Raw genomic sequence first — 21,624 nt, forward strand, 5'->3', positions numbered from 1 at the left:
TCGCTACTAGTCCAATTTTTTTGTTCTGTTGTTTAAACATTGAGTCACAACATTCATTATATTTTGATGAAAATCTTGTACATCCCTGTAAATGGATCCCGATTTGTGTAAAAAAATGTTTCATTGAATCAATATCTATATATTTCTTAAGTTTTGTTACAGTAGACAAGATGTCATGGACAGCAGTGTAAAATGAACTATTTCCATAAGGAAGGTTGACCAGGTAACTCGTGAATGAGGACATAAAACATGTTACTTCTGTTTAGTTTCTCAAAGGCACTTCTTCCTTATTTTAATTTAAAGAATTTTAAACACAAAGGTTGTCACTTAATCAGATGAAGCTAGTCAACTGAGCACATAGCATATGTAACTGGTACATACTAGGAATCCACTATAGAACACAGTCAAAATTTCTACAATCCTTACCTGCATATGCCAATCTGACAAGTGTTGCTTCATCCTGAGCTAAGTGGGCAATACCTGGTAAAATGTACTCAGGGTAAATATTGACATCATTGCGGGGCACCTCTTTGACAAGAGCTAGGACCTTTGTCAGTGTCCTGACCGCTTCAGCTCGTACCCTCGGTATGGGGTCATTGGCAAAATGCAAGAGATAAGGCGTTATACGATCAAGCAGAATCTCTCCACTTAGCCTGGGTGCCAAATGAAGAATCAGTTCCAAAGCAGCTAGCTTAGAATCACAGTACTTGAGTGTCTGCAAGCAAGAAGTGATAACAGACACCAAAATAACCAAACTATGCTCTTTTGTTTCTCCATCATTTTTCTCAGTTTGGTCTTCTCCACAAACATTTTGCAGAATATTTTCTAGGTCTTTCCTTATTACCAGGATACGTTCATCAGCAGACTGGAAAGTCTCTTTTGCAAACTGTGCCATGTATGGCTGCAGAAAAGTGTAAAACAGTTCTGGGAAAGCTCTACCACTCTGTTGTTTAAGATAGTCCTCAGCTGTTAAGCGTGTATCTGGGTCACGCTGAATCATCTGACTGACCTGTAATACAAAAAGAGAATATTCCGATCTTTAAAGAAAAGATAAATGAGTAGATATTGCTCAAGTATAACAGAACCAGCCAAACCAATTCTAATTATAGGAATTGCTTTCATGATACCCCATGGGACAGAGGTAGCACTAAAAGTAGTAATCAACTTAGAAAAACTGATGATAATCATCATAGTGCTCCATAAAAATTTTTGATTAGGTATTACATTTGGAATATTGACTTATTATGTGACCATTTGGCCTTTCAAGCAACGATGGTACTTTGATGCAATGGACAAAGGATTACCAGATCGGTAATCCAAGAGGTACTTAAACTGTAAAATGAGGTCCTCCAATGGCTTTCTGGGGCTAACTTACTGCCAACTCTAGCACTAAGGTTGGTGGAGTTGCAGATAGTGTTGAGGATTGTCAGAGGATACAGCAGGATATAGATAGGTTGGAGACTTGGGCGGAGAAATGGCAGATGGAATTTAATCTGGACAAATGTGAGGTAATGCATTTTGGAAGGTCTGATACAGGTGGGAAGTATACAGTAAATGGCAGAACCCTTAGGAGTATTGACAGGCAGAGAGATCTAGGCGTACAGGTCCACTGATCACTGAAAGTGGCAACGCAGGTGGATAAGGTAGTCAAGAAGGCATACGGCATGCTTGCCTTCATCGGTCAGGGCACAGAGTATAAAAATTGGCAAGTCATGCTGCAGCTGTACAGAACCTTAGTTAGGCCACACTTGGAATATTGCGTACGATTCTGGTCGCCACACCACCAGAAGGATGTGGAGGCTTTGGAGAGGGTACAGAAGAGGTTTACCAGGATGTTGCCTGATCTGGAGGGTATTAGCTATGAGGAGAGGTTGGATAAACTCGGATTGTTTTCACTGGAACGACGGAGGTGGAGGGGCGACCTAATAGAGGTTTACAAAGTTATGAGTGGCATGGACAGAGTGGATAGTCAGAAGCTTTTTCCCAGGGTGGAAGAGTCAGTTTCTAGGGAACATAGGTTTAAGGTGCGAGGCAAGTTTTTTTACACAGAGGGTGGTGAGTGCCTGGAACTTGCTGCCGGGGGAGGTGGTGGCAGGTACGATAGCGACCTTTAAGAGGCATCTTGACAAATACATGAATAGGATGGGAATAGAGGGATACGGACCCTGGAAGTGCAGAAGATTTTAGTTTAGACAGGCATCATGATCGGCGCAGGCTTGGAGGGCCGAATGGCCTGTTCCTGTGGGGTACTGTTCTTTGTTCTTTAAGCCACGCATACCTGAAGATTTGAAATTCATTTCACAGTCAGTACTGTGGAACTTGATTTCAGGCACTCCAAACAGCCTCAACTCCTTGTACTAAGAAATAAGAGCGGAAATAAGTAAATAAAGAGGCCCGGGGTTCCTGCTCTATGATCGCTATCCAGTGGATCTCTTGGAAACAGCATGAATGCAGAAGTGTGTACACAAAATGTGAGAAAAGGATGGGGCTCACTTATGATACTCTCCACAGTCAAATAGTTAACGTGCACTAACTACGCTCACATGTAAAGAATGGCCACTGTGCAAGGAAGGCTACCAGCGACCCATGGAATTGTGAAACAACAAACGTCACCACCTTGGAGACCAAAGTGGTGATAAGTGGGGAAAAGAGTTCAAATTTTACAAAAATATGATCACAAAACTTTTTAGAAGTATAAAATAATTGGGGGTTTATATGGATACGTTATTAATGGAAGCCTAACAGTGGTCATGATAATCGCTGCAGTATTGTGCTGTACTAGCAACCTATAGTTTGAGAGCTCAAATCTCACAATGGCAGGCTGTAAAAGTGGATTCAATAACTCTGGCAATTTATTGGCTAGCGTGAGAAAAATGACCAGGAAAACAGCCAGAGTGTATAAAGCCAAATGGTTCATACAGGGAAGGAAACCAGACACCCTCCACCCAATCTGACTCTTAATGCCATGTAAGGTGAAAAAAAACACTTAGTTGTCAGGGCAACTACAGATGGGGAATAAATGCAGCCTCAACAGCATTATCCACAACCTGAAAATAAGTAATAAAAAGCTCACTCACTAAGAGCAGCTATAATGAAGTGCAACAGAACCTGTACCTTATTACCACTGCATATTTTCTTATATTATAGAGTTTGATTATTGCAAAATGGTACACCTTTTTCCCAATATTATGCCACTGATGGAACAACATATGTTGGTGCTCTGAGATAACTTGGCTGTGCAAATTAGAGTGTTTTGGCCAAATTCTCAATGAATGAGATGAGGTTTAGCAATCATTTTGCAAGCTTTATGCATTTATTTGAGTGACGTTAAAACCCCACCCAAAACACTCCACGAGAAGTGTGTTATGCAGGCCCCCACCTGCCAAGAATTAGGCATATTAATTTCACCACGTGGACATTAAATTTAAAATTGTTGCTGGGAAGAAGAGAGGCCTGTTATAAGGGGTTGTCAGGCCCCTGGCTGGAAAGACATTTTTGCACATTAACAGACAGTGTTTGGGAACAAAGGAGCTATCCCCTGCTCCAATACAATCCACAAACAGACGTGGTCAGACCAGTTTGTCACATGACTAACCTGCTTGGCAGTCTGGTTTTTTTTTTCCTGAATTGTACAGTTTTGAGCCGAGAACCTGCAGAAAGCTGTTTTGCTCCTGGATTGAAAAGACCTCACCTGGCTGGCTCACCACAGCCTCTCCTGTCTGCTCCCATTTCCTTCTCACGGAACTCCAAAAACAGACTGAAGACACATGAACCCCAGGAGAGAAAAGTCTCCTACAGTGAACACTGTTTAAGACGAATACTGGGCCCCAACAAAAAGCTAGATCTACCTACAAAAGGGCGCTACAGTGAGCCCGAAAAACCATAACAACTCTTCAGATATTGCCTCAAACTTTTCCACTTTAATTTTTCTTCTGCTCTTTTCTGTCTCTACTTGCATGTGTGTATTGTGTATGCATGCTAGCATGGGCGCGCCATGTATCTGTAGGCGTCAACCAAATTAGAGTTTAAGTTTAATAAAATTCCACCTTTCTTCTTTAAACCTAAGAAAGCCTGTTTGTGCTCGTTTCTTTACCTTATAATTGGAAAGCAGCAAACAAGGATTCACCAAGGGGAAGCTAAAAACAGTGTGTTTAAAAACAAAACCCTGTACAGCAAGACCAGGTGAAGGCTGAAAGGGAACCCTAGACCTCTTTCTCACCTGGTCCTAACAAGTATATTAAACAATGGTTTTAAAAGCTGCATATTCTGCCACATTTACACCAGCATATCAAAAAAACATTGAGCCGTTTATCTATGCTTACCAGACATCTTATGTTCAAGTCCTCAATCTTATTCAGCACCTGCTCATGGGAAAAATGTCCATTTCTATAAGCCAGCAGTTGTGATAGATCAAACATAGGCACTCCCTCTGTGAACAGCTCTGCAATAACACACCCTATAATAATAAAAATGTAGTTATGTAGTTACATTACACACTATATATAATAAACATACACACACAAAATGTACATACATACTTGTGCTAAGGGCATTATATACTGCGCACCAACTATAAAAAATTATTTTCCAACTATTTAACAGTCATAATATCAAAATTCCTCCCCAAACACCAGGAGGGAAATGGAAAGCAATGGAGGTGAACAAGGTAAAAGACATAGGAATAGGAGCAACATTTAAGAGGCATCTGAACAGGTACTTGAATGAGAAAGGCCTAGAGGGATATGGAATTAATGCAGGTAGGTAGGATTAGTATAGATAGGCATGGAGGCAGTGGGCTGAAGGGCCTGTTTCTATGCTGTACGACTCTATGACTCGAAATGAAAATCCCATCGGAGAGAAAAGCAGAGTTTCTTCAAGGTAAGCATTCCTGGAAGAAACGTGGCAGGGAATTAAACACTAAAATAAAAGCAAAATGCTGCAAATCTGAAATAAAAACAGAAAGTGCCGGAAATACTCAGCATCTGTGGTGAGAGAAACAGAGTTCACGTTGCCAGCATCCGCAGTATTTTGCTTTTATAGCAAAATTCTTGACTCTTTATGCAAGTGAGCTTAAGAGAAACACGTTCTATGCCGTCAAACTTATTCTATCAGCTGAAAACACGTACTGCAATTAATCTTAAAATATGTGGTCTAGTGGAACATTTAATCTCAGCAATTTCTCTCCCAAGAAGAACTCCTTAGCAGTTAGAGAAATTGTAATAAATTAAAGCAGTTTAGAACTGATCAATTGCCCCCATGCCACTTGCCCAAAATGTTTTCAAATACAATTTGCTAGTGTTCACTTAAGATTACATTTTTAAAAATACAGAATATACTATTGAATCAATGATGGTCCATTTTCATAAACCATAAAACCTAGGATTAATAGTCTATGTCCCTATCTAAAGACTTCTGTACTGCTCTCCATTTTTTCCTTAAGTAACTAATATTGGTAATATTTAGGGAAGTAGTTTAGAGTTAATCATGTAAAAGTTCCACTTTGGATGCAATTGGCCACTGGGTGCAAATTGCACAAGTCTTGGGAAGTGTTTTTTTCCCGCCAAGCTTTTGCACACTCATTTGCATATCGTCAAGTGTAAAATTTAGAAAAAACTATAGAATCATTTACCATTTGTACTGATGGACACTAGTTAGTTTCTTAGTAAAATAATGAGGAAACAAGGCCCGGGAGCGGAGCAATCACAGGGGACAAGGCCCTGGAGCAGAGCAGTCAGAGGCGCAATGCGAGATTGGAGTGGTCAGAAAGGGTGAGACAGTCAGGGAGGGTGAGAGTGAGCAGCGGTGAGAGGCAGGGCTATATCGCCAAATGACATCACAGGACAAGGAGTCACTTGAGTATATTGATTAATTTAAGGATGCAGTACTAGCACATGCACAAATGTAGCCTCATCGACCGAAACGTCACTGTCTGCAATGTTCAGGCACCTGCTAGGATTAAAGATGGTGCTGCTCAATTAATCACAGAAAAACAACTTCAACCCTTGGCAGCACACAATGGACATGTTTGATACTCGGAGAACATTGTGATGTTTAAAGTCTCATCAGAAGGACAGCACCTCTGACAGTGCTGAACACCCTGCGTAATTCTGTGAGGTTTCAGTGCCATCCCACTCTCCCGCCGCTCACTCCCCCACACCCTCCATCCCGGTCTCTGGCCACTCGCTCCGGGCTTCACCCCCACCCCTCCAGACGCTAGCTTTAGGCCATGGGCCGCTTCCCTCCTCTCAGCCACTCCACCCAACCCCCCCCCCCACAATCGCCCTATCAACCCTCGTGGTCCGCTTTGCTTCTTCGGGCGCAGTGAGTGGCCGAGAGGAGGGAAGCTGCCCGCAGCATAGAGCTAGCGCCTGGAGGGATTGGGGGGCAGGGGGCTGAAGTGGGGAGGAATGGCGGGGGGGACCGGGGAGGATTGGGTGGGACGGGGGTGAAGCAGGGAGCCAACGGCCAGAGAAAGGGCAGCGAGGAACGAGCAGCCGGATGGTGGGTGGGGGAGGTGGGGGGAAGCCAGGAGTGAGCAGCCCGGAGTGAGTGGCCGAGGAGGGTGGGTGGGGAAAGAGCATTTTCCTATGCATCCGCCAGTTGGTCCTGGCAACGCAACGTGTAGGCTGCGCATGTGCAGCATCTGAGCACAGGAGACCGTTTGTGCATTTGCACAGCTTGGAGCACTCTGATGATTACAGCGGGCCGCCACGTTGTCAGGAGTCACTTTCTTAACTTAAATTAAAAGTTTATCAAATATAAAATAAGACTAGATCAATTAATTAGCATAAAACTAAAGTCAATTTAACACCTTAGAATTACAATCAGTGTTCAATTATTTAATCAAATGTAGGGGATAGTAAAATTAAATAACAAGGAATAGTAGCACTAAAGGGTACTGAAATTTTCAGTAAATTAAATTCTGAGCTATATAGATAATAAGAACCAAGTGAAATATTTCAGTTAATCCCTATAAAATAAATTGACGTTCGCACAAGGGAAGCAGCTGGTGGGTGAGTAACTAGTGAGACACTAGTTATTTATTGACGTCTTAAGTTTTTATCTTTAACTCAGTTAATAGTCAAATAAAAAGCATGGCAGGGCATCTCAGTCCTGTGGAGTACATGTCCTGTTACGTATGGGGACTCAAGGATGCTTCTCATGTCCTAGACAACCACATGTCCAGGAGGTGTCGTCAGCTTGAGTAGTTCGAGCTCCGCGTTTCAGAGCTTATGTGGCAGCTGGCGTCACTGCGGTGCATCAGTGAGGTCGAGAGTCCGGTGGATACCACATTTCTGGTGATAGGTCACCCCACAGTTTACAGTTATGCAGCCAGATAGGGAATGGGTAACTGCCAGGCAGTCAAAGAGGACGAGGCAAGTAATGCACCAGTCCCGAGTGCATCTCACTCTCCAACCGATCTGAACACTGGTGAGAATGATGGTTCCTCTGGGGAGTGCAGCCAGAGCCTAGACCATGGCATCACAGCTGGCTCAGTTGTATAGAGGGAGGGCAGGAGGAAGATTGGGAAGGCAATCGTGCTGGAGATTTTATAGTTAGGGGAACAGAGAGGCATTTCTGTGGCTGATGTGAATCCAGAATGTATGCTGCCTCCCTGGTGCCAGGATCAAGAATGTCACTGAATGGCTGCAGCACACTCTGAGTGGGAGAGGGTGAACAGCCAGCGGCTGTGGTCCATATCAGTACCAAAAACATTGGCAGAAAGAGCTATGAGATCCTGCAGGCAGATTTTAGGGAGCTAGGAAAGAAACCAGCAACAGAACCTCAAATAAAAACAAGAAATGCTGGAACCACTCAGCAGGTCTGGCAGCATCTGTGGAAAGAGAAGCAGAGTTAACGTTTCGGGTCAGTGACCCTTCTTCGGAACTGACAAATATTAGAAAAGTCACAGGTTATAAGCAAGTGAGGTGGGGGTGGGGCAAGAGAAAACAAAGGAGGTGTAGATTGGACCAGGCCACATAGCTGACCAAAAGGTCACGGAGCAAAGGCAAACAATATGTTAATGGTGTGTTGAACCTCAAAGGTAGTAATCTCCGGATTACCCCCCCGTGTCACGCGCGAGTGAGTATAGAAACAGGATAAAGCAGATGAATGCATGGCTGGAGAGATGGTAAAGAGGGAGGGCTTTAGATTCCTGGGACATTGGGATCGGTTCTTGGGGAGCTGGGACCGAAGTCCTTGCAGGGCAGTTTGATAGTGCTGTTGGGGAGGGTTTAAACGAACTTGGCAGGGGACTGGAAGCAGGAGGTAACATTAGAGGGGAAAAGCAAGGTCCACAAAGAATTGGGAAATATAGATAGTAAGAAATAGTCAGGCATTAAGTGGAGTTAGAGTAAAATGGGAATGCAATAAGGTCTAAATAAGGTTTACCGTGCATGTATGTGAACACATGGAGTGTGGTAAATAGGGTTGGTGAGCTGCCGGCACAAATAGCCAATTGGGAATATAATGTAGCGACAGGGAGTCCTGGTTCAAAAAGGGATGGACTGGGTACTAAATATTCCTGGGTACCAGGTGTTCAGGAAAAATAGGGAAGGGAAGGAAAGAAAAGGAGCAGGGGTGACAGTATTGATTAAGGAGATTACAGTGTTGGATAGAGAGGATGTCCTAGAGGAGTCAAGGACAGAATCTATTTGGTTAGAGCTAAGAAACAAGAGATACCATATACTACTGGGTGCATTCTATCGGCCACCAACTAGTGGGAAAGACTGGGAAGATTTTAGAAAACAGCAAAGAATGGCTAAAAATGATAAAAGAGGGAGAAATTCGAGTATCAGAGTAAACTAGCAAGAAATACAAAAACTGGACAGTAAAAGCTTCTACTAGTATATAAAAAGGAAAAGAGTCATTAAAGTAAGTGTTGGTCCCTTAGAGGATGAGACTGGGGAATTAATAGGAAACAAGTCAATGACAGAAACTTTGAACAAGTATTCTGCATCTGCCTTCAGAGTAGAAGACACAAAAAACATCCCATGAACAGCAGAAAAATCAAGAGACAAAAGAGAGGGAGGAACTTAAAACTAATCACTAAAATTAAAACTAAAAGGAATAAAAGCTGACAAGTCCCCTAGGACTGGTGGCCTGCATCCTAGGGTCTTAAAAGAAGTGGCTGCAGAGATAGTGGATGCATTGATTGTAATCTTTCAAAATTCCTTAGATTCTGGAAAGGTCCCAGCAGATTGGAAAACTGCAAATGTAACACTTCTATGCAAGAAAGGAGGGAGACAGAAAGCAGGAAACTATAGGCTAGTTAGCATAACATCTGCCATTGGGAAAATGCTAGAATCCATCATTAAGGAAGCATTAGCAGGACATTTACAAAATCATAATGTAATCAGGCAGAGTCAACATGGTTTTATGAAAGGGAAATCATGTTTGACAAAGAGTTCTTTGAGGATGTAACAAGCAGGGTGGATAAAGGGGAACCAGTAGATGTAGTGTATTTGGATTTCCAAAAGGCATTCAATAAGATGCCACATAAAAGGTTACTACGCAAGGTAAGAGCTCATGGTGCTGGAAGTAGCGTATTAGCATGGATAGAGGATTGGCTAACTAACAGGAAACAGAGACTTGGGATAAATGGGGCTTTTTCAGGTTGACAAACTTTAACTAGTGGAGTGCCACAGGGATTAGTGCTGGGGCCTCAACTATTTACGATTTATATTAATGACTTGGATGAAGGGACCGACTGTATTGTAGCCAAATTTGCGGATGATACAAAGATAGATAGGAAAGCAAGTTGTGAGGAGGACACAAAGAGTCTACAAAGGGATATAGATAGGTTGAGTGAGTGGGTAAAAATTTGGCAGATGGAGTTTGTGAGAAAATGTGAGGTTGTCCACTTTGGCGGAAGAATAGAAAAGCAGAATATTATTTACATGGAGAGAGTCTGCTGAATGCTGCGGTACAAAGGGATCTGGGTGTCTTTGTACATGAATCACAAAAAGACAGCATGCAGGTACAGCAAGTGATTAGGAAGGCAAATGGAATGTTGACCTTTATTGCATGGGGAATGGAGTATAAAAGTAGGGCACTATTGCTGCAACTGGGTATTGGTGAGGCCACAACTAGAATACTGTGTACAGTTTAGGTCTCCTTACTCAAGGAGGAATATACATGCATTGGAAGCAGTTCAGAGAAGGTTCACTAGGCTGATTCCTGGGTGAAGGAGTTGTCTTATGAGGAAAGGTCGAGCAAGTTGGGCCTATATTCATTGGAGTTTAGAACAATAAGAGGTGATCTTATCGAATCTTATAAGATTCTGAGGGCTTGACAGGATTGACGCTGAAAGGATGTTTCTCCTCATGGGGGAAATCTAGCACTAGGGGGTCACAATTTCAAAATAAGGGGTTTCCCATTTAAGATGGAGATGAGGAGGAACTTCTTCTCTCAGAGGGTCATTAATCTTTGGAGCTCTCTTCCCCAGAGAGCAGTGGAGCTGGGACATTGAATATATTCAAGGCTGAGTTAGACAGATTTTGATCTACAAGGGAGTCAGGGGTATTGGGGGGCGGGGGGGGGGGTGGCGGGGAAGTGTGGCAGGTACATGGAGTTAAGGCCACAATCAGTTCAGCCATGATCTTAAATGGCAGAGCAGGCCTGAGGGGCCAAATGGCCTACTACTGCTCCTACTAAAGTTCTTATATGAAGGAAAAAATTTTAAAGGAAATTAGAGAGGTACAAAAACTATAGAGTAGTTATAATGGGGGACTTGAATTATCCTAATACAGTGTAAAGGTAAAAATTCAAGGTAGTCAGGCAGAGTCAACATGATTTTGTGAAAGGGAAATCACATTTAACCAATTTATTCGAGTTCTTTGAGGGAGGTACATGTGCTGTGGTTAAAGGGGAACTGGTGGATGTATTGTACTTAGATTTCCAGAAGGCATTTGATAAGGTGCCACATCAAAGGTTATTACAAAAAATAAAAGCTCATGATGTAGGGGGTAACATATTGGCTTGGATAGAAGATTAGCTAGCTAACAGGAAACAGAGAGTAGGCATAAATGGGTCATTTTCTGGTTGGCAAGATGTAACGGGTGGTGTATCACAGGGATCTGTGCTGGGGCTTCAACTTTTTACGATTTATATAAATGACTGAGATGAAGGGACTGAAGGTATGGTTGCTAAATTTGCTGATGACACAAAGATAGGTAGGAAAGTAACTTGTGAGGAGGACATAAGGAGGCTACCAAGGGATATAGATAGGTTAAGTGAGTGGGCAAAGACCTGGCAAATGGAGTATAATGTGGGAAAGTGCGAAATTGTCCACTTAGGGAGGAAGCATACAAAAGAAGCATATTATCTAAATGGTGAGAGATTGCAGAGCTCTGAAATGCAGAGGGATCTGGGTGTCCGAGTGCATGAATCGCAAAAGGTTAGTATGCAGGTACAGCACGAATTAGGAAAGCTAATAGACTGTCATCGTTTATTGCGAGGGGAATTGAATACAAAAGTAGGGAGGTTATGCTTCAGCTATACAGGGCATTGGTAAGACCATGGAGTACTGTGTACAGTACTGGTCTCCTTATTTAAGCATGTAAATGCATTGGAGGCAGTACAGAGAAGATTTGCTAGACTACTACCTGGAATGGGCGGGCTCTCTTATGTGGAAAGATTGGACAGGCTACGCTTGTCTCCACTGGAATTTAGAAGAGTAAGGTGACTTGATTGAAACATATAAGATCCTGAGGGGTCTTAACAGGGTGGATGTGGAAAGGATGTTTCCCCTTCTGGAAGAATCTAGAACTAGGGGGTCACTGTTTAAAAATAAGGGGTCACCCATTTAAGACCGGGATGAGGAGAAATGTTTTCTCTCAGAGGGTCGTGAGTCTTTGGAATTCTCTTCCTCAAAAGGTGGTGGAAGCAGAGTCTTTGAATATTTTTAAGGCAGAGGTAACTAGATTCTTGATAAGGAAGAGAGTGGAAGGTTATGGGGGGCAAGTGGAAATGTGGAGTAATCAGTTCAGCCATGAACTTATTGAATGGCGGAGCAGGCTCGAAGGGCCGAGTGGCCTACTCTTGCTCCTAATCCGTACGTTTGTGAAGGACAGAGATGGGGAAGAGTTTCTGAAGTTTGTTCAGGAGAATTTTCTAGATCAGTATGTTTCGGGTCCAACAAGAAGGAGGCATTGCTGGATCTGGCTTAAGAGAATGAGGTGGGTCAAGTGAATCAATATCAGCAGGGGAATATTTAGCAGACAGTGATCACAGAATCACAAGGTTTAGGTTCACTATGGAAAAAGGATAAGGAGCAATCCAAAGTAAAAATAATTCATTGGAGAAAGGGGCAATTTCAATAGGGTGAGAACAGATCTGGCCTAGGTAATTTTGAATGAAAGATTAGTAGGCAAAACTGTAATGGAACAACAGACTGCCTTTAAAGAGATGATTCAGGTGCAGTCAAGGTATATTCCCAAGAAGAAAAAAAGGTAGGACAAACAAAGCCGGAACTGCTTGGGTAACGAAAGAGATATAGAGTAAGATGAAGCAGAAAAAAAAAAGGTGCATGTGATCGTTGTCAGGTTGATGATACTATTAAGAATCAGGTTGAATATAGAAAGTTGAGAGGGGAAGTGAAAAAAGAGAGGCAAAGAGTGAGTATAAGATCCTGGCAGCTAAACATAAAAGGGAATTCAAAAGTCTTCTATAGGCATATAAATAGTAAAAGGCTGGTAAAAGGAGAGGTAGGGCCAATTAGGGACCAAAAAGGGGATTTACACATGGTGGCAGAGAGCATGGGCAAGGTATGAAATGAGAACTTTGCATCTGTCTTTACCAAGAAGATGATGCTAAAGAGAGTGAAAGGGGAGAGGGCACTGGGTTGGCTAAAAATTGATAAGGAGGTATTAGAAAGGCTAGCTGTACTTAAAATTGATAAGTCACCAGGACTAAATCAGATGCAGCCAAGGATACTGATAGGAATAAGAGTGGAAATTGTGGAAGTACTAGCCATAATCTTCCAAACCTCCTTATAAACAGGGGTGGTGCCGGAGGGCTGGAATGTTGCAAATGTTACGTCCTTGTTCAAAAATGAGTTTAAGGATAAGACCAGCAATTACAGGCCAGTCAATTTAACTTGGATGGTGGGAAAGCTTATAGAAATGATAACCTGGGACAAAATTAACAGTCACTTGGACAAATGTGGATTAATTGAGGAAAGTGAGCATTGACTTGTTAAGGGCAGGTTGTGTTTAACTAACTTAATTGAGTTTTTTTTTGAGGGGGCAACAGAGAGGGTTGATGAGGGTAACGCTGTGGTGTACATGGACTTCCAAAAGGCGCTTGATAATGTATCACGTAACAGGCTTGTCAGCAAAGTTAAAGCCCATGGAATAAAACGGATAGTGGCAGCACGGATACAAAGTTGGCTGAGTGACAGGGTACTGGTGAACAGTTGTTTTTTGGACTGAAGCAAGGTGCACAGTGGGGTTCCCCAGCAATCAGCATGAGGACCACTGCTTTTCTTGATCTATATTAATGAGTTGGACTTGGGTGTACAAGGCACAATTTCAAAATTTGCAGATGACACTAAACATGGACATATTGTGAACTATGAGGACAGTGATAGAATTCAAGAGAACATAGACAGGCTGGTAGAATGGGCACACGTGGCAGATGATGTTTAATGCAGAGAGGTGTAAAGTAATGCATTTTGTGAGGAAGAATGAGGAGGGACAGTATAAAAAGGGGGTGCAGGAGCAGAGGGACCTGGGTGTTTATGTGCACGGATCGTTGAAGGTGGCAGGGCAGGTTGAGAAAGTGGTTCATAGGCATAGGGGATCCTGGGCTTTATAAATAGATGACTAGAATACAAAAGCAAGGAGATTATAGTGAACCTTTATAAAACACTGCTTCAGCCTCAACTGGAGTATTGCATCCAATTCTGGGCACCACACGTTAGGAAGGATGAGAAGGCATCAGAGAGAGTGCAAAAAAGAATTAAAAGAATCCAGAAGATTCCAGGGATGAGGGATTTCAGTTATGTGGATAGATTGGAGAAGCTGGGCTGTTCTCCTTAGAGAAGGAAAGGTTGAGAGGAGATTTGATAGAAGTGTTCAAAATCATGAAGGGTCTGGACAGAATAGATAGGGAGAAACTGTTACCATTGGTAGAAGGGTCGAGAATCAGAGAACGTTGATTTAAGGTGAACAGCAAAAGAACCAAAGACAACATGAGGAATTTTTTTTAAAAACATAGCAACTGGTTAGGATCTGAAATACAATGCCTGTGAGTGGGTTGGAGGCCGATTCAATTGTGAGCTTCAAAAGGGAATCGGATAATTCTCTGTAAAGAAAACATCTGCAGAGCTATGGGGAAAAGGCGGGGAATTGGGACTAGATGAGTTGCTCTTGTAGAGAGCCGGCATGGACACAGAAGGCGAATCGCCTCCTTTTGTGCTATAACCACTCAAGGATTCTATAAAAAAAAAATGACATGCTTAAGCTTTTAAAACTTGCCTATTGGTGTCCTACCATACAAAAGAACTGGCATAATTTTAACAGCCTCCTCAAAGGCCTGCAAATAAACAAAATTAGCGAAAGCTCACAATAGTGATTAATTCAATCTGGGGCATAACCAGTTTTGTGGATGGCGTCACCTCGTATTGGAATGTTTTTGAACTAGCGCACAGGATGACAGAAACTCGACTTGTGCTGGACATAATTTGTGCTTGAAATTCTGCGATCTTATGCACGGGTGTGGCCAATTTCAAGTGAATTTTGCACTGAAAAAAACGCAATCTCGCAGAAACTCCAGGCCAACGTATCTGTTAGTCTGAAGAAGAGGAACAAATAAGCATAGGTATAGTCAGTAACCATGAGTTCAATATTAACTGTTGCACTTCACCTGTACATCTCAAAACAGTTCTTAAACAATGTTGAGCAAAGTAACCTCCCCAATCCAGCGTCCCAAATATTCATTCATTGTTTAAAACAAAAATTTCCAAGGCTACTTAAGGATAGAAGCATACTATTATTAATTTTACAATTATTTATAATTGTTTAATGTTGTAATATGACTGATACTACAAGGGTTAATGTATGGAAATTAAGATGTTTCAAAAAAGCAGCTGCTGACTATTTCAACATACTTTTTCAGTTTATAATACAACAATAAACAGAGAAACAACTAGGCATTTTTTATTGGAGTTGGAAACTGCTGTATCAGCCTTCAATCTGGCATAGACTTGAATGACTGCAGTGATAAAGTTATTTTAATCAGATATGCTTGTACAGTTTTAGTGGAAATTCCAACTTTGATGAGGATTGGTTTGGTGGGTCCAATCAACAGTGATAATACATTAATGTTAGGGTGCTTACAGGAAACGTTTGAAGAGATTAACTTCGTATATAGAATCAGAACTCTAGATAGCAAGATAAAATGTTTAATGTTAGACTAGTTTGTGAACACTTGAACAAATAGTCGCTGTGACAATTCACTTTGGCACAATGTAATACAACATTTAACTTTGTAATGCAACTTAGAAATGTAGTATTACAGTTTAAATAGGTGCAAGTTAAGTTAAATATTAGAACTAGAGACTGCCAGGCATGAAGCTAGTGCACTACATTGGAAGATATTAAACATAACAGTTAAATAATCAAAGAGATTGTGTGTTTTTAGATGTAGACTTGAATTGGAAATGCATCAATACTACCTGTTATTTATATTGCATAAACTGAAAAGGGTTAACTTTGGCAAATAACTACAATTCTAAAACTACATGGCTTTAGTAATCATATTGTTCTTTGCTATGCAAAACAATTGAAATAATGTAGCTGTTAGTAATACATCAAATTGTATTCTATTCAGTCTGCACTGTGTGATGAAATATGGGTTAAACAAGTCTATGCAGAGCTGCACTTACTTTTTCTTAGGGACCTGCTGTGGCTTTATCAGTTTAATTGAGTTAATTTATGTATGGTATCTCCAGGGCCAAATCACAAATAAAACCCGGGTAACAAACCTAAATCCCAAACTATCATTCCTACAATTTCTAAAAAGGAGTAATGTCGGTAACACCATCTTATTCATCGCCAGTAACTATGCTCTGGCTAACCACAGACTGCATTCTCTTGGTACTTCAGATGAGTGGATCACTTACTTATGTTTATTTATAAGTATCGAATAACATTTCACCTACAACTTTTTATGGCAAGTTTACCGAAACTGTTTCACTGATAATGGATCTACTAGTGGACATGTGTTAACATAAATTTCACCTGTTTCAACCTATAGTGCAATCTACTGAAATACTTCATTTAGTTCCTTGACAGTAGTATACTATCCCTTCACTTCCAGACTTCAGGTCAAGCCCAATCCAAGCTGAAAATGTAAAATTCACCTTTCTCTATTTGTCATAAGGTTTTCTCAAATGAGTTTACGTTATCTATTTCTGGCTTCTATTCCCCTGGCACTTTTTTCAGACAATGTCTGTTCATTTGTCTTGGAAAACTCCTCTTTCTCAAGATAGCTAGTTGCATGTTTTTCTGCATATCTAGTTTACTGAACTGATTCTTTATGGCATGGTTTCTTCTGCATTGGGAAAACCAAACACAATTTGGGTAATCATTTTGTGAGCATTTCCATTCTGTCCACAAGTATGATCCTGAACTCTCTAGTTTTCTTGATTTAAAAAAATCAGATAGCACAGTATTAACCTCAATTCACTTATTTCTGAGACCATAGTTAGGACACTTGGTTCTTAGTGTTGATCTCATCCTTTTTTTCTTGTCTTTGTTTCCTTATCTTCCAATTCTGATAAAAGGGCCTACACTTAAAGGTCTCTGCTCGTTTTAGATGTTGACTCCATTCCCCAAGCTATTCTGCTTCCATTTCACACTTTCAAAAATGCTCAGCTTTTTCTATTCATCTCAAATTAGTTTACAGTACACAGCACAAACTGTGTAAGTGGGCAATGGTATGACTTACTTGACAGTTGGGAGCTTTGCCTCTGTGCCCAGCCAAGTAGTGCTCGCTTCAGACCAATTACAACTGGGAGTTTCAACAAAGAATCATATACCTCAAAGCAAGTTGGCTCTGTTCAGTGTACCTGCAGAGAAGATGTCCATGGCTGGTTTCAGTTCTCCCCTCGTCCTCTGGTTGTTGTGCGTCAGATCCACCAGTGGAGTAGTTGGATCTCTAGCTGCTTCCAACTCCGTGCTGAACATCGTCCCATCCACGAAGCGCTCGGGGGCAATGTAGCAAGTCCTCCTCCTGGAGGTGTCGAAGAAATAATTGAAGTCAGCCGGATTGTCTTCAGGCAAATAAGTGGGCTTGAAGCTGGCAAAGTCGGTGAGCAGCACCCAGTTCCAGCTGGTGACCATGACGTTTTCCGTCTTGATGTCCCCGTGGCGGACGCCGACTCTGTGAGCCTGCTCCACCGCAGTGAGGAGCTGGAAAGCAATCCACTTCTTCTCGATGTTGTTGAGGAAGGGTCGGGTGCTGATGCGGTCATACAGGTTGTCCCGGGCGTACTGCCGGAAGAGCATGGCGGCTTTCTCGGTGAAGCTGGCCCGCTGGAAGGGGACACAGTTGTGGGCCCCATGTAGCTTGTGCCGCAGCTCCTCGAGCTCCTGTTTGTAGGCAGTGAGCGGCAGCGAGGGGTCCTGCACGGCGAACACCTTGACCACCACCAGTCCCTCGCGGTGCTTGGCTCGAGCCACCTTGAAGAAGCGGGTGCTGCCCAGACTCTTGTCATACTCAAACTCGTGGATGTCAGAGAAGTAACTGTCGACGGACAGGATCTGCGAGGGAGCAATGCCAGCCAGCTGGTTACCCATAGCGACACTGGCACCAACACAGGCAAGACAGTGGACGGGACAGGCACTGACAGGGGTAATAGAGTGGGTGGGCTGGCACCGAACGCGAGCGGAAGAGGGTGAGCGCGCGAGACTGGCACTCGAACGGGTTTAACCGTCAATAACGGACAACCGTTCCCCTTCTCCCAACTGAAGGAGAACTGAGCACACCGGCCTCAACTGCCAACAAAACACAGCACATCGATACTGCAGATCACTCCTGGCTTTCTCGGAACTGCTGAATTCCGTGGCGGGTTTTTTTTCCTCCTCCCCCACCACCAAAAGTCACATTTTTGACAAGCGTCGCTCCAGAGGGAACTCGGTCGACGGAAACAGTCTGCTGTGAAATTTTCACGTTCGGTTCACCAGGTTGCCGAAATAGGACAAACGTTTTGGGTTGATGCGTTGACGCGACGGTAGCAACCTGAAATTGCCCGAAGACTGTTATTTTTAATTCTGAAGTCTTAATTCCAGACGAGATGCTTGGAGCCCATTGCTAGGTGGAACCCGGGGAAAGATGGCGGCGGTGGTAAGGAGAGTGTGTGTTTAAAAAGCCGGGTAGGAACCAACCGCACGGACACGGTGCGCGGGCGGGGTGATAACAAGGGGTGGACGGATGGAAGCCGAGTTGGTGCGGGCAGATTGCGAATGGAGGCGTGCGCTTAGCTCGTGGAACTAACATTGTATAGCAGACACGGTTTTACTTGAGCTTGATAATTGTATGCAAGGGAAAGGTTGCCTGGTACAGTTTGTAGTGGGAGTTGGATATTTCAATACGCAATGACTTATTCAACAACAACCCGAAACGAATGGAAATGAATGCAGAGATGGTTGGACGACGAACACCAAAGTGTAAACGAAGCTTTTCGGACTAGAAAAATTGCGTTCCATAAAGTATTTGATCATCTCAATCTCTGTGCATTCGTGCAATTCATTTGGATCGATGTGTATTTATTGACTCTCATTAGTAGTGAGTATTCAGTTTAAAGTGCTGGTTATGCATTGAGGAACTTCATCAAAACTAAATAAAATCAAGTCACAAGATGTCGCTCCGGAGTCTGACAGCGAAGCAAGTGCGATCACTGCTTCCCTCGAAGAAAGCTGCCCACAAAGATCTAGCTATCTCTGTGGGGTTTCTTTTCCAAAAAATATACTTTATTTATAAAAATGTGCAAAAAATAGTTCAAAACAGTTCAAATTTCACATTCTGGAAAGTACAATAGAGATCAATTTCTTAGATACCAAAAAAATATGAAGTGCTTCACAATTCTTGCCATTCCATTTGAAATGCATTACATAATAAAAAAACATTTTGGTACATATAGCCTGAGGGGTTTTACATGGGTTCCAGCCTCTTGGTTCATTATGGCGAGAGGACCTTACACTGTGGCCTTTCCCCATTGAGCATTTGGGGCGGCTGCCCCAAGCTTTAATGCGTCCCTCAGCATGTAATCCTGAACCTCAGAATGTGCCAGTCTGCAACGCTCGGTTGTGGACAACTCTGCACTGGAAGACCAGCAAGTTTCAGGCAGACCAAAGAGTGTCTTTCACCGAATTGATGGTCCTCCAGCAGCAGTTAATGTTTATCTCTGTGTGCGTCACTGGGAACAGCCCGTAGAGCACAGGTTCCTGTGTTACAGAGCTGCTTGGGATGAACCTCGACAAAAACCACTGCATCTCTTTCCACACCTGCTTTGCAAAGGCACATTCCAGAAGGAGGTGAGCAACTGTCTCTTCCCCAGCACAGCCACCTCGAGGGCAGCATGAGGAGGCAAGAAGGATCTGACAGGGAGGGCCCTTCTTACCACCAGCGAAGTCTGGGTGCTTGTTTGAAAGTGTTGGTGATGAAGCATTCTGCCAAATGACTTTGGCAGTCTGCTCGGGGAACCATCTGACAGGATCCACCATCTCCTTTTCCCGTAGGGCTTTGAGGACATTCCGTGCAGACCACTGTCTGATGGATTGGTGGTCAAAGGTATTTTTCTGCACAAACCTTTCCATGAAGGAATGGTGGTATGGCACGGTCCAACTGGATGGAGCATTGCGCGGCAATGTGGCCAGACCCATCCTTCGCAACACGGACAGATAGAATCTCAGCACGTAGTGACACTTGGTGTTTGCGTACAGAGGTTCTAGGCACAGCTTGATGCAGCTGCACACAAAGGTGGCGATCAGGAGGAGGGCAACGTTGGGTATATTTTTCCCCCTTTATCTAGAGATTTGAACATTGTGTCCCTCCGGACCTGGTCCATTCTGGATCTCCAAATACAGCAGAAGATGGCTCGTGTGACTGCCATGGCGCAGGACTGGGGTATGGGCCTGACCTGTGCCACGTACAGTAACAACGTAAGCGTCTCGCACCTGATGACCAGGTTCTTGCCCGTAATGGAGAGAGAACGCTGCTCCCACCCCACATACTCAGTATATGGTTTACCATGACTACTCGTTCCTCCCAGGTTTTGGTGCACGCCCTGGCCCTTCCGAACCATATCCCCAGCACCTTCAGGTAGCCTGACCTGACAGTGAACGGGACAAAGGATCGGTCAGCCCAGTTCCCAAAGAACATGGCCTGGCTCTTGCCGCTATTTACTTTGGCTCCCGAGGCCAGTTCAAACTGGTTGCTGATGATCATCAGGCTGCGAAAAGACAGCGGATCCGAGCAGAAGACGGCGACGTTGTCCACGTATAGGGAGGCTTTGACCTGAGTGCCTCGGCTACCTGGGATTGTCACCCCTCTTATTCCCGCATCCTTCCTAATGGACTCAGCAAAATGTTCAATACAGCAAACAAACAAAACAGGGGAGAGAGGACAGCCCTGTCTGACTCCAGATTGGATCGGGAAACTTTCTGATTCCCACCCATTGATTGAAACTGCTACTGATGTCGATGTAGAGCAGTTGGATCCACTTGCGGATTCCCTCCCCAAATCCAATTTTGGAGAACACGTCCATTATGTATGGGTGCAATATCCTGTCAAAAGCCTTCTCCTGGTCCAAGCTGATGAGGCAAGTGCAGTGTCCATCCCCCCATCCCGTACATAGGCGATCGTATCCCTGAGTAGCACAAAGCTATTAGATCTTCCTGCCGGGTGCAGTACAGGTCTGATTGGGGTGAATCACCAACTCCAGAGCAGACCTGACCCAACTGGCGATAACTTTGAACAGAATCTTGTAGCCTAAGCAATGGGATGGGCCACCAATTTCTGATTTCTGCCCACCCCACCCCCACCTACCCATGCTTCTACATGAGGGTGATGATGCCTTTCCTCATGGATTCTGACATGCTGCCGGCCAGAAGCATACTCTCGTATACTTCCAGCAGGTCTGGGCCAATCCAGTCACACAGAGTTGAATGCAACTCAACTGGTAAGCCGTTGCTTGCGGGTGTTTTACTCGTCTTGAAGGACCTGACGGCCTTTGTCAGCTCGTCCAGAGTTAGAGGTTTGGCCAGACTCTCCCGCGTGCTGTCATCTAAGACCTCTGTGATAGATGACAGGAAAGACTGGGAGGCCATGCTGTTCGTGGGCTTCACATCATACAGCCCAGCATAAAAGGATTTGCAAAACCTTAGTATGCCAGACTGCGATGACGTTACCGAGCCATCCTCTTTCTTCAGGCTATTTGCAAAACTATGAGGGCAGTTCAAAAGTTGTGAAAGAAAGTAACATTTATCGTCAGCCATCTGCTCATCAATTAATTAACCCTTCTAAGTTGTATGTTGAATAGACTTACAAAGACGTGAACTGATTTAAAGTTAATTAACACCTTTAAAGGAGTTGAATAAAGGTCTGTTGAGAAAAGGG

General features: G+C 43.3%; 2 protein-coding genes across 7 annotated transcripts in view; one reads left to right on the plus strand and one right to left on the minus strand.

The window, feature by feature from the left end:
• Positions 1 to 18,381, minus strand: part of pik3r4 (phosphoinositide-3-kinase, regulatory subunit 4) — a 114,973-nt gene extending 96,592 nt beyond the window's left edge. For all 3 annotated transcript variants that reach the window (XM_068056071.1, XM_068056061.1, XM_068056081.1), the window contains exons 1-3: positions 17,075 to 18,381; positions 4,323 to 4,456; positions 427 to 1,009 (exon numbers count right to left, since the gene is read on the minus strand). In XM_068056071.1, coding sequence (XP_067912172.1) covers positions 427 to 1,009; positions 4,323 to 4,456; positions 17,075 to 17,804 — 1,447 coding nt within the window. In that variant the 5' untranslated portion in view covers positions 17,805 to 18,381. The remainder of the gene's footprint in view (positions 1 to 426; positions 1,010 to 4,322; positions 4,457 to 17,074) is intronic.
• si:dkey-118j18.2 (uncharacterized) overlaps positions 1 to 21,624 on the plus strand; it is a 130,359-nt gene that overhangs the window by 21,607 nt on the left and 87,128 nt on the right. The window contains exon 1 of one of the 4 annotated variants that reach the window (XM_068056102.1): positions 17,168 to 18,792. The exons of 1 other annotated variant lie outside the window; for it this stretch is intronic. The gene's annotated coding sequence lies outside the window, so the exon portion shown is untranslated. Of the gene's footprint in view, positions 1 to 17,167; positions 18,793 to 21,624 lie in introns of those variants that run through there. 2 more of the 4 variants (XM_068056131.1, XM_068056121.1) reach the window with 2 other exon arrangements.

Source organism: Heterodontus francisci, chromosome 2 (assembly GCF_036365525.1).
Source record: "Heterodontus francisci isolate sHetFra1 chromosome 2, sHetFra1.hap1, whole genome shotgun sequence".
NCBI classification, from domain to species: Eukaryota; Metazoa; Chordata; class Chondrichthyes; order Heterodontiformes; family Heterodontidae; genus Heterodontus; species Heterodontus francisci.